Source organism: Artemia sp. Qi Xiang Cuo, chromosome 9 (genome assembly GCF_049724085.1).
Source record: "Artemia sp. Qi Xiang Cuo chromosome 9, ASM4972408v1, whole genome shotgun sequence".
Lineage (NCBI taxonomy): Eukaryota > Metazoa > Arthropoda > Branchiopoda > Anostraca > Artemiidae > Artemia > Artemia sp. Qi Xiang Cuo.
The window spans coordinates 30,747,911-30,761,469 of NC_142802.1; the positions used below are offsets into that span (position 1 = coordinate 30,747,911).

Sequence of the window (13,559 nt, forward strand, 5' to 3'; positions counted from 1 at the left end):
GATGGCAGCACTGTGGTGTAGCCAAATATATTGCCATATATGAATGTAAATTAAAAGATGACAGCAGTAGCGACGTGACAGAACGAAAGAACAGAAGTTGAATCTTCTTGGGGAAAATTCAGAATTGAAGTGTTAATTTTTCTCTTCTTTGGAAAAATTTAGAACATTAATATTCTAATTTAATAAGAAATTCTAAGTTCCCAAAAAAATTAGAAATATTAAAAAAGATATCTTAGTTCCAAAAAATTCTAGGTTCCAAAAAAACTAAGTTCCAAATAAATGCCATGCCCAAGAAAAAATTCAAAGTTAAAAAAATAAAATGTAAGTAAACAAAATATTCCTAAGTTAAAAAATTCTTAAGTTCAAAAAGAAATATTCTCAGTTAAAAAAAATTCTAAGTTAAAAGAAAAAAAGTTCAAAAAGAAATATTCTAAGTCCAAAAAAATTTTTAAGTACAAAGTTCCAAAACAAATTGAATTCAATAGTCCTTCTTTCCCATGGTATTAATTAAAAAAAAAATTCCACAAAATAAGCTTTTCAAAAAAAAGTAAAGAACTCCATTAAACAAAAAATGAACAAAAATAAAATAAAATAATCTACCAGGCGTGAATCTACTACAAATCAGCATTGATATATAAATGAAAACCAGAACGAACAGATATTACAATAAATAACCGAGTCCAACTCAAAACGAGTAAAAATTAACACAAGTTTGGCTCAAAACCCCTATGCCTTCCCTAGGCTAGAACACAATTTGCACTTTACTGAAAAAATATAAATGTTTTTACTTTTATAACTTTAATAAATACAACAATATTTACATTTTGATTACTAAATATCCGTATATGTATATTAAACTGACAATGCAAATTCATTTGTGTTTGTATTTCCATACCAGGGCACTTTGTATCGAAGGAGTTGTCGTAGAAACTTCGAAAAGGGCTCATTCAATTGGAAATCTTTTTAATAGTTAAAGTGATTGGAAGGCAACTAACACCCCTTTTACGCCCACCATTTCCCCAAACACATCCAATCAAAATTTTGAGATTGGCTGCCATTTTGTTCAGCGTAGCTGATTTCCAGATTGAAAATATGTTTTTGAGGAAGACACTCCCCCACAACCCTCAGGGCAAGGGTTTTAAGTTATGACGTGGGGGCATACAAGAACTATGTTGGCACAATGTATTATTTATTACTTTTTTCCTTTAGACCAGGGCACTTCGTATCGCAGAAGTTGTCGTAGAAACTTCGAAAAGTGCTCATTCAATTGGAAATTGGAGTATCTTGTGCTCTTTTTGACAGTCGAAAGTTATTGGAAGGCAATTGACACCCCTTCCACGCCCACCATTTCCCAAAACACATCCAATCAAAATTTCGAGATGGCCATTTTGTTCAGCATAGTTGATTTCCAGATAAAAATTATGTTTTTGAGGAGGACACTCCCCCACAGCCCTCAGGGCCAGGGTTGTAAGTTATGCCCTGGGGGCAGATAAGGTTTTTACGCAAGGCGTTGTCATAGAAACTTCAAAAACGGTTCATTCGATTGGAAATTCAAAGGGCTAGTGCTCTCTTTAATAGTCGAAAGTGATTGGGGGGCAACTAAGCCCCCTCTCACTCCCACCTTTTCCCCAAACATATCCAATCAAAATTTTTAGATAGCCTAGATGAAAGTTTTGGAAATTACGTCTTTAAGGATGACAACCCCTCTCCCCAACACAGCCCTCAGGGCTAGGGTTGTAAGTTATGCCCTGGGGGCACATAAGGTTCTTATAGAAAGCGATGTTGTAGAAACTCCAAAAAGGGCTCATTCAATTTGAAATTGAAATGACTAGTGCCCTTTTTAATAGTCGAAAATGATTGAAGGGCAACTAAACCCCTTCTCACGCCCGCCATTTCCCCGAACACACCCAATCAAAATTTTGAGATATCTATGTTGTTCAGCGTAGTTGAAAGCTCTGGAAATTAGGTCTTTTAGGATGATAACCCCATCAGAGCTCTCAGTGCAAGGGTTGTAAGTTATGCTCTGGTGGCATATAAGGTTTATATAGAAAGTTGTTTTAGAAATTTCAAAATTGTTCATTTGATTGGAGATTGAAATTGCCCTTTTTAAAAGTCGAAAGTGAGTGGAGAGTAATTAACCCCCCTCTCGCGCCCACCATTTCCTCAAAAACATTCAATCAAAGTTTAGTGATAGCTATTTTGTTTAACGTAGTTGAAAGTTCTGGAAATTATGTATTTAAGGATGACAAACCCCCCAGAGCCCCCAGGGCAAAGGTTGTAAGTTATACCTTTGGGGCATATAAGGTTTTTATAGATAGAGTTGTCTTAAAGCTTCAAAAGGGGTTCATTGAATTGGAAATTGAGAGGGCTAGTGCCCCTTTTAATTGTCGAAAGTGATTGGAGGGTGACTAACCCCCCTGTCACACCCACCATTCCTCCAAACACATCCAATCAAAAATTTCAGATAGCCATTTTGTTCATCGTACTAGAAAGTTCTAGAAAGCAGGTCTTTGAGAATGACGACCCCCCCCCAGCCCTCAGGGCAGAGGTTGTAAGTTATGCCATGGGGCCATATAAGATTTTTATTGAAAGCGTTGTCGTAAAAATTTTAAAAGGGCTCATTTTATTGGAAATTGAAAGGGCTAGTGCCATTTTTAATAGTTGAAAGTGATTGAAGAGTGGCTAACGCTCCTCGCACGCCCACCATTTCCCCTAACATATCCAATCAAAATTTTGAGATAGCCATTTTGTTTAACGTAGTTCAAAGTCCTTGAAATTAGGTCTTAGAGGATGACAACCACCCTAACAGCCCTTAGGGTAAGGGTTGTAATTTATGCTCTGGGGGCATATAAGGTGTTCATAGAAAGCGTTATCGTAGAAACTCTAAAAGGGCTCATTCGATTGGAAATTTAAAGGCCTAGTGCCCTTTTTAATGGTCAAAAGTGATTGGAAGGTTTGACATGTGTATAGTAAAGATCGATATGGGTATAATGTATTAAGTTTTTGTTGTTGTTGTTGTTTAGACCAGGGCACTTCGTATAGAAGGAGTTGTCGCGGGAAATTCTGAAAGGGCTCATTCAATTGAAAATAGAAAGGGCTGATGCCCTTTTCAATAGTCGAAAGTGATTGGACGGCAACTAATCCCCCTCCCACGCCCACCCTCTCGTTTGCCCATTATGTTTAAAAACTAAAAGTTGCCTTAAGATTAAATCAAAATGCATTGTGTTAATGCTAATTTCCAATAAGGCATCTCAGCAGTATCCCAAGAACGACTGAGGTTGTTATGTTCAAACTTTCGGGGCTACTTCTGCTCTTAAAATTTAACCAATTCAAAATAGCATAATTGTATCAAAGCTATCAAAGAAAGTAAACAGATTTTTTTGCGAATGGTATAAAGTTTTCTATTTCAGGTCAGATAGAGGAGATATGAAACTAAATTAAAGACTACTATTTGTGTCTAGATTTTTAAAAGTGTGTATGTTGTTAAAAATTGCTGAAAAATTTTTTCCAGCATACAAATAGCAGGTCAAACTATAAAGTCTTAAAAAAACCGAAAAGATTTAAAGCATTATTTTTTTCCCTGAAAAGACTATGTCAATATAAAACAAACAGATATTAATTAAAAAAAACTTTTTCCACAAAATAAGTTTTTCAAAGAAAAGTAAAGAACTCTATTAAACAAAAAATGAGCAAAAATAAAACAAAATAATCTACCAAGCGTCAAACTACCACAAATCAGCATTAATAAATAAATGAAAACCTAAACGAACAGAAATTACAATAAATAACCGAGAAAAACTCAAACGAGCAGAAAGTAACATAAGTTGGGCTCATAAACCCTATACCTTTCCAAGACCAGAACATAATTTGCGCTTTACTGAAAAAAATACAAATGAATGGGCATATTCAGTTTAATATACGTATACTGATATTTAGTAATCCAAATGTTAATATTATTTGATTTATTAAAGATATAAAAGTAAAACATTTATATTTTGTTCAGTAAAATGCATATTATGTTCTGGCCTTGGGAAGGCATAGGGGTTTTGAGCCCAAAATATGTTAATTTCTGCTCGTTTTGAGTTTGACTCGGTTATTTTATTGTAATTTCTGTTTGTTTTGGGTTTCATTTATTTATCGATGCTGATTTGTGGTAGTTTCAGCCTTGGTAGATTATTTTATTTTATTTTTGTGAATTTTTTGTTTAATGGAGTCCTTCCCTTTTCTTTGAAAAACTTATTTTGTGGAAAAAGGTTTTTTAATTAATTTAATAAAAAAACAAGTCTTTTTAACTGAAAGTAAGGAGTGACATTAAAACTTAAAACGATTAGAAATTATTCCGTATATGAAAGGGGCTATCTCCTCCTCAACGCCTCGCTCTTTACACTAAAGTTTGACTCTGCCTTACAACTTTATTTTTCAAAACAATAAAAACTTTAGTATAAAGAAAGAGCGAGGCATTGAGGAGGGGCCAGCCCCTTACATATACGGAATAATTTCTGTTCTCTTAAGTTTTAATGTCGTTCCTTATTTTAAGTTTAAAAAAAGCTTGTTTTTTTATTTAATTTTAGTAAAGCGCCAATGACGCAGTAGGTTTTAGACTTTTACAGTAAGAGAAGGAGGCAATACCCAAACTCTTGTTAGTAGTGATTTATGTTCGTTTCAAGTTTCACTCATTTTAAGATTTATTTATTCATTTCTGTTAGTTTCTATTGTATGTTGGTTTGCATTGATTATTTGTTAAATTTCTGTTCGTTTTGGGTTTGAATTACTTTAGGTTTCTAGTTCTTCTAATCTTAATTTTATTATGTCTTTTACATTTCTTTAGAAAACTTTTTCATCTGAAAGTGTTTTTAATTAATAATAAAAACATTGAAGTCTTATAGGCTTTACTATCGGTAACGCTATAGCGTTGCCTCTGATCTATTGGTATTGAAACTCCATTTCTTAGAGTTTTTATTACTATTGAGCCGTGTCGCTCCTTACTCACAGTTTGTTACTACGAACTGTTTGAAAATTTATCCATTGTATATGTATAGTATTTGTTATTGGGAATTATACTTACATTTTCCGGGTTGGGTGGGGGATGAATTTTACGCAGATACTTTTTCCACGGGGAGAATTTTCTATAGGAGAGAAGCTTCTTGAAGGTGAACTTTTCAGGGGAAATTTCACTCTGGGGGATTTTGCAAGAATTCCTTTAAAAAATTCTTTTTATGTGTCTTGCTTTCTCTTTTCCGACTCAATTTCACGCTTGACGCTTGGAGATGTTGATGGGAATTGTCTGGGGTAAATTTTCACCGTGATAGATTCGTTTAGAGGTCCATTCCATGGGAGGGGTGATTGTTCTGTGGAGGTAGAGCGAGATTTTCAGACATTATTATAAAAATGATCAAGAATTAAATCTAAAAAAAAGTTTTTTCAACTGAAAGTAAGGAGTAACATTGAAACTTAAAACGAACAGAAATTATTACGTATATGAAGGGAGGTAACCCCTTCTCAACACCTTCCTCTTTACACTAAAGTTTAGATTTGTCCCATTTAATTAACAATGAAACCTGAATAAGTGTCATTTAATTAGAATAATAAAAACCTTTTTTAAAAGTACTAAAAAATTTAGCGTGAAGAGTGAGGTCTTGAGGACGGGGCAACCCCCTCATATGGATAGTAATTTCTGTTCGTTTTAAGTTATAATATTTGCTCCTTTTTTTCCGTCGAAATAACTTGTTTTTTTCTTATTTAACACAGATAGGAGAGTCTTAGAATGATTATCTTTCAGTAGCTCTGTGAAACGCAGGGTTAAGCTTTTTCTTTTTTTTCCTTTTTTTAAGTAAGAAAAGTAGAACGAATAAAGTTAATTACAGTAAAAAAAGGTTGTTCAATTACCTCATAGAACAGTTTATAAATGTATAACTTTAATAGTTTTATCATGACTTGTTGATAGAAACGATTAAATATACTATTAAAAAATGTTAAAAATGGCATGGCGTTTTATGCAAGACAGTTTCAAAATATAAGTATGCTGTAAGATTTTTATTTGGTTTCTACGTTTTATTTTAGGTTTATAAAATTGACGCAACACCAATCGTTGTGTCAGAGTGGGAAAATCATGATCGCCAAACAGATCAGTTTGTAATATACCTTGAAGAAGACCTTCAAGTTGAAGAGACATACATGGTGTCAATCAAATTTATTGGGAATTTGAACAACCTCGCTGCTGGTTTTTATAGATCCTCGTACGTAAATAGCGAAGGAGTTACTAAGTAAGTGGACGGCAAAATTGCTAAAAGATGTAAAAATGGATATATGCTTCTAGGGTAACGTAAAGTGTTGCAGCCTTTAGTCGGCTTCGCTGACGCAAACTTCACTGCTGTGTTCAACCCCTCAACAAGTTTTGAAATTTTGTGTCTCGAGAAGAATTTTTCAAAAAACAAAATAGCAAAGACACACTCCTTGAAATGCTCTAAAAAATTCAGTGTTCTTAAAATGAACTTAGTTTTTTGTTTTCTGACACTCCATCAAGTTTGTTTCTTAATGTAGTTCATCTTCAAATACACCATGTATATAGGCTATTGTTTTAATACTTTGCCCCGAAATGTAAAACCTAACACAATTGATGTTGCTATTTATAAAATTACAATGTGTACTATTTACACACATATATAGCCTACAATGTGTATATATTTGTACACTCTTAGTCAGAAGGCGTGTCACTGGGCCGTAAACACAGTCACAACCCTGTTCTTTTTATATTTGTGTGTAAATTGTTCTTTAACTGCCTTCTCAACAACGGAGCCGAACAGATCCAACACTGGACCTTATTTCAATCCGAAGTGCGAAATAAGATAATTAATTAAGGTAATTTAATTGCACGTTACTTTGCAAAAAAAACATAGAGCCTATTAATTGTTTCCTATGCAACTGACAGTTAAGCATTTTGATTCCATATCCATCACGGAGTGATTGCCAGAGTTGTTATTTAAGATAATAATTGAAAATTTATTTCACTGCATTGTACTAATGTTCACAACTATCGTGCAGTAACCTGCACGAGGACACTTCTTCCAACCCAAAATATATGAGAAATTAATATCAAGTAGAGCACTTATTAGAAGTATGTAGCCCCTTGTTCCTGAAGATGAACTAGCTTTACACTTCATGCTTACAAGGTTCATGGCAGAGAAGAAATTAACGAGCAAATAAATAATACCAGCTAGTGCCAGGGCTGTAAAGTTCAATTACTAAAACAACTACCACTACTAACAACTTACTACAACGCCAAGCTTATTGAAACCAACAAAGACGCGTACACTCCACCCATCCTACCCAATTCAAAGCTTGCCCTTTTAACCCATCCCATGAAGCTCCAATTTCCTTTGAATCCTTTCTAGTGGACTCTTCCTAGTCCATTCAAGGATGACTTGCTTTAGCTGAAGGAGCAAAGGGTCCAGTAGAGATTGAAAATCCTTGCGTAACACCCCTTTAAAGAAGATAAAAATGTCTTTCTCTCTGCTAAAAACCTGGTGGGGAGAAGAAAAGGGGATGGAGTGATAACAGGCACACTCTGGTTTTTCAGTCTTACAGATTGAGAGTAATTGCACAATTCGGGTTAAAACAGGGTGCAAAACGCATCCAATAGAAATTTTCAGATAGGAGTTTGTTCAAAAATACTCCGATGATCATATAATGAGGCCACTTAGGTTGACAGAATCCCCCAGAGTCTGGGGGTAAGGGTTGTAAGTTACGCCCCAGGGGCATATAAGGTTTTTATGGAGGAGCTGGTCGTGTGAACTCTAGAAGAGGCTCATTTGATTCGAAATGTATAGTCCTAGTTTCCTTTCAAGAGTCAAACATGATGGAGAGCAACTAGCTCTCCCCGTGACAGTTTCTTTCCCCAAAACGTATTCAATTGAAATTGTGCTGTACTGCTGCTACTACTACTACTGTTATTAAAACTAAGGATATTAACTCGAAAAACTTAGGAAACCTCGAAACTGTAAGGAATTAATTTGAAACACACTATGCCCACACAGGTTGTCAAGCAGACGGATCAGAAATGCTTCAGGAACGGTTGATGGTGTTAAGCGGAAACGTTCAGCGTGTGTTGAAGAGGATGTTGAAGGAACTAAAGGTGCTATGGGCATACTGCTACTAATGCACTCAGACAGAGACCAAATATGCCAAGGAAACCATGGGTTGATGAAGAGCTAGTTAATTTATTTGAACAGCGAGACAGTGTGTTTCAAGATTATCTGAGATCTTCAAAAGAGGAAGATAATATTCATTTTAAACAGATTCAGAATATGGCGAACTCACTGAAAAGGAAAAATGAAACAGCATTACTCGACACTTTTCGAGGAAAGTAAAGCAGATCCGAAAAGAACTTGGAAAGTAATCCATGAACTGGTTAGCGGGCCTCGGAAAATTCAAGACCCTCAAATTGAAATCGAAAAAAGTGGGTGTAGAGGAAATACAAGAGTTGTGTGACAAGTTTGGTGGTTATTTTACTAATATTGGAACGAAGATACAAGCGAAAACTAGAAATTCCCAAGCTTTTGTGAACTACAAGTCGTTTGCTGGTAGGCGGGGTGAGGGAATGGAAATGGAATTTCGTCCCTGTGATTCAGCTGGATTAACAAAGATCATCTATATTATTGAAAACAGCAAAGATTCTCCCTCTCTAGAAAGGGGGCAATCAAATGGATATATTGAACTGGGGTTCTATTTCTAAATTGCTGGGGTTTTCGAAAGCTGTAGAAAGGAGGCATCTTATTTAGAGACATAGGAGATGCCTCACAATATAGGAGACCTGTGAGGTCAAAACACCTCCAAAACTTCAAATTAAAAATTATTTTATGATTCTCCATAAAATAAGGTGTAAAATGACTGTCTTTCTGTAAAAAAGAGGCATGAGGGGGAGGGGGCGGTATTCAAGATGCCATAGGCCCACTTTGACCTTTCTTTCAAATAATTGGAAAACCGGAAATATTCGTATGATATTGGTTCAAGCAAGATGCAGCATGCTTACATTTTCAACAAGGTTCAGCATGTCAACATTTCTCCTAATAAGGTAGTGGTAAACAGGAGGGATGGGGAAGGGGTTTGGAAGGACCACTGGCCTACTTTGGTTCTTCAATCAATCAAATTGAAAATTATCGCGTGAATATATTTCACCAGGATGAAACATTCCTATCTTTGTGCCAAATGGTTGGGATAGATAGAAGGTGTAGGGGGAAGAGACTTTGATTGCAGCTTGTTCATGAAACGAATCTGGATTTAGCTTGTTTTTGAGCGGAGTCGTTATTCAAATTTTTTTTCCGAAGTGCACCACAACGAAAAAATTACCAGCCTCTTGAATTCCTACCGATTTAATATACATCCATCAGCTCTACAAGAAGGACTGATTAACTTTTAAGAGGTCAGTGTATCGCTGTTATTTGTAAATTGATCTTTTTGCCGTGGGCCAACTTTCTGATGTCACAGCTAAGACAGAAGCAAAAGGAGCTTCGAATTTCTGTAGAACGCGAGAGCTATCAAACAGTTCGTGGTAACGAACAGTAAGTAAGAAGCGATGTGGCTCAATACCAACCGAAACTCTAAAAAAGAGAATTTTGATATCAATAGATCATAGGCAGCGCAATAGCGCAGTCTAAGTAAAGAACGATGTGGGCATAGTGCATTATTTATTTAGTTTTTTTTTTGGTTTGTTTTAGACCAGGGCAATTCGTATAGAAGGAGTTGTCGCAGAAATTTCAAAAAGAGCTCATTCCATTGCAAATTTTGAGGGCTAGTGCTCTTTTTAACAGTCAAACGTGATTGGAGGGCAACCAGACCCCCCGCCCATCATTTAACCAAACGCATCCAATCGAAATGTCGAGATAGCCATTATGTTCAGCGTAGTTAAAAGGTCTAGAAATTATGTCTTTGAGGATGACAAACCCCCCCCCCCCACAGCCCTCAAGGCAAGGACTGTAAGATATGCCCTGAGGGCATATAAGATTTTTATTGAAAGGACGGTCGTATAAACTTCGAAGGGGGCTCATCGGATTGGTAATCAGAAGTTATATTGCCCTTTTTAAAATTCAAAGTGATCAGAGGACTGATACCCCCCTCCCTACACCTAATATTTTCCTGAAATGCATCTGATAGAAATTTTGAGATGGCCATTTGTTGTCGTAGAAACTTCCGAAAAGGCCCATTCGATTGGAAATTGAAAGGTTGTAAAAGTCAAAAGTGATTGGTGGGCAACAAGGTCCTCCCCTCCTATGCCGGTCAATTCCCAAAACACGTTTAGTCACAATTTTGAGATAGCCAATTTGTTCAGCGAACAAATTGAGGTCTGGAAATAAGGTATCAGAAGTTTTAGTGCCCTTTTTAAGATTCAAACTAATCAGAGGGCGGATACCCCCCCCCCCACACACACACCTTGTATTTTCCCGAAATGCCTCTGATGGAAATTTTGAGATGGCCATTTTTTGTCATAGAAACCTCGGAAAAGGCTCATTCAGTTGGAAATTAAAAGGACCAATTCCTTTTTTAATAGTCAAAAGTGATCGGAGGGCAACAAGCCACCCACCCACCCCCTCCCCTCACGCCCATCAATTCCCAAAACATCTAATCAAAAATTTGAGGTAGTCACTTTGTTCAGCGTAATTGAAAGGTCTGGAAATTATGTCTGAGCATGACAATCCCCTTCCCATCGCTCTCGGCGTAAGGGTTAATAATTATGCCCCGAGGGCAAATACGGTTTTATGGAAAGGGTGGTCGCATAAACTCTGGAGGGGACTCATTGGATTGGAAATCAGATGTTTTATTACCCTTTTTAAGAGTCAACATGACCAGGGGGGGCACCCCCCCCATGTCGTATTTTCAACAAACTTATCCAATAAAAATTTTGAGATAGGAATTTGTTCAAAAATGGTGTGATGATCATATAATAAGGCCTTTGAGGTTGACAAAATCCCCCAGAGTCTGGGGGTAAGGGTTGTAAGTTACGCCCCAGGGGCATATTAGGCTTTTATGGAGGGGGTGGTCATGTTAACTTTAGAAGAGGCTTATTTGATTGAAAATGTATAGTTCTAGTTCCTTTTTAAGAGTCAAACGTGATGGAGAGTAACTAGCTTCCCCCCCTCCCTGACATCCTCTTTCTCCAAAACGTATTCAATTGAAATTATGAGATAGCCATTTTGTTACCAATAGTCCAAATGTCATATAACAATGTCTTTAGGGTGGACACAATGGCAAGAGCCAAAGGGCAAGGGTTGTAAGTTACGCCCCAGGGCATATAAGGTTTTTATAGAACGAGTGGTCGCATAAACTTTACATTGGATGGAGCTCATTTGATTGGAGGTCGGAAGTTGTAGTACCCTTTTTAAGAGTTAAAAGTGAATGGAGGGCAATCGATCCCCCCCCCCCCACAAGCCTATGATTCCTTAAAACATATCCAATAGAAATTGTAAGAGAGATATTTTTCTCAGCATTGTAGGAAGGTCCAGTAGTTTTGACTTTGGGGTTGTCAGCCTCCCCACAGTCCTCTGGAAAAGGGCTGTAAGTTAGGCAATTTGTTCATTGTTTACATATAGTATATGTTATTGAGAAAGGTATACATGTTTGAACTTTACTTTCCAAGAAGAAGAAGGGCATATAGGTGAGCCTTTCAGAGAATGTTGAGGGTAGTATTGACCTAAATAAAAACATGTTATGTGTATACGGATTGTCAAAAGGTTCTAACAAAGGAATAACTGAGTAAATTAATTTGGAAAATTCAGAAAATGATAAGGAAGATGATCAAAAAGGCAATATTTGCAAGCTGACAATACTGCTACAGCGACCACCACTACTACTGCCACACTACTCCATTTAAAGTATTAAGCGAAAATTTGAACTAAATCAAAAGACTCTATGTGCATGCACACTGTCAAAAATATAAGAATTGATTTCGGTATTAAGCTGGAATTTTCAGAGAATACTTAAAGGGAAGATCATCGCACCAAAAGGCAATATGTGCATAGTACTGCTAATACAACTGTTACTGCTACTTTTACTGCTACTACTACTACTAATACTTCTATTGCAACTATTTGTAGGGCTAAGAGCATTGAGATGAACATTTCATGAAGTATGAGATGAGAGATATTTATTTCATAGCAATGTCTAATTTTATTAAGTTGAAACTTCCAGGACTTGATGAGAGGGATGTTTTACTGACCAAAACGCCATATCTCAATACTACTCCTATTAGTAATACTGCTATTCAATACTATTACTACTAATATCAATACGTCTACTGTGACTACTTTTACAACTATGCCGAAGGGTATGAAGATGAAATTTTCAAGGAATTTGGAGGGGGAATAGGAACTGAATCACAATACGCCATCTGTATGCAGGTTGTCAAAAGGGTGTAACAGCAATATCTTAGGAACAGTTTGGTGTGTGAAGCTGAAACTAACAGGACTTGTTGTGAGGGATGTTGAACTAACCAAAAGGAAAGATTTGCATCCTAATGCTACTGCATCTACTCATACTACTACTAATGTTACTAGAATTACTACTTCTGTTATTACTACTGCCACTAAAGCTAAGACTACTACCATGAATTCTGCTACTACTACTACTACTTCTATTAAAACTAAAGATATTAACTGGAAAAACTTGGGATATCTGTAAACTGTATGGAATTAATTTGAAACACACTATGCTCACACAGGTTGTCAAGCCGACTCATCAGAAATGCTTCAGGAATGGCTGATGGTATTAAGCTGAAACTTTCAGCGTGTGTTGAAGGGGATGTGGAGAGAACCGAAGGTGCTATGGGCATGCTGCTACTAATACACTCAGACAAAGACCAAATATGCCAACAAAACCATAGGTTGATGAAGAGCTAGTTAATTTATTTGAACAGCGAGACAGTGCGTTTCAAGATTATCTGATTTTAAACTGAGTCAGAATATGGAGAACTCACTGAAAAGGAAAAAAAAGAAAAAGTATTACACGGCACTTTTCGAGGAAAATAAAGTAGATTCGAAAAGAACTTGGAAAGTTATCAATGAACTGGTTAGCGGGCCTCGGAGAACTCAAGACCCTCGAATTGAAATCGAAGGAGTGGGTTTAGAGGATATACAAGAGTTTTGTGACAAGTTTGGTGATCATTTTACTAATATTGGAACGAAGATATAAGCAGAAACTAGGAATTCCCAAGATCTTGTGAACGGCAAGTCGTTTGCTGGTAGGTGGGGCAAGGGAATGAAAATGGAATTTCGTCCCTGTGATTTGGCTGAATTAACAAAGATCATCAGCTCAATTGGATCCAACAGTCCTGGTTTGGATGGAGTTAACCTGAAGACTATTCGATCAATTCAGGTGTACATTCTTCCTTGTGCTAGTGCACCTAATAAATTTATCAACGGAGAAGGGAGTTTTTCCTAAATTATTGAAGAAAACAGCAAAGATTTTCCCTCTCTACAAAGGGGGCACTCAAATGGATATGTCGAACTAGCGGCCTATTTGTATTTTGCCAGTGTTTTCGAAAGCTTATGAAAAAAAAATCCATGGAAGAC

The 13,559-nt window shown here is 36.5% G+C and overlaps 1 protein-coding gene across 1 annotated transcript in view; it reads left to right on the forward strand.

The window, feature by feature from the left end:
• LOC148948560 (aminopeptidase N-like) overlaps positions 1-13,559 on the forward strand; it is a 200,755-nt gene that overhangs the window by 13,431 nt on the left and 173,765 nt on the right. The window contains exon 3 of the mRNA XM_089094466.1: positions 6,061-6,263. Within this exon, the coding sequence (XP_088950592.1) occupies positions 6,061-6,263 (203 nt within the window). The remainder of the gene's footprint in view (positions 1-6,060; positions 6,264-13,559) is intronic.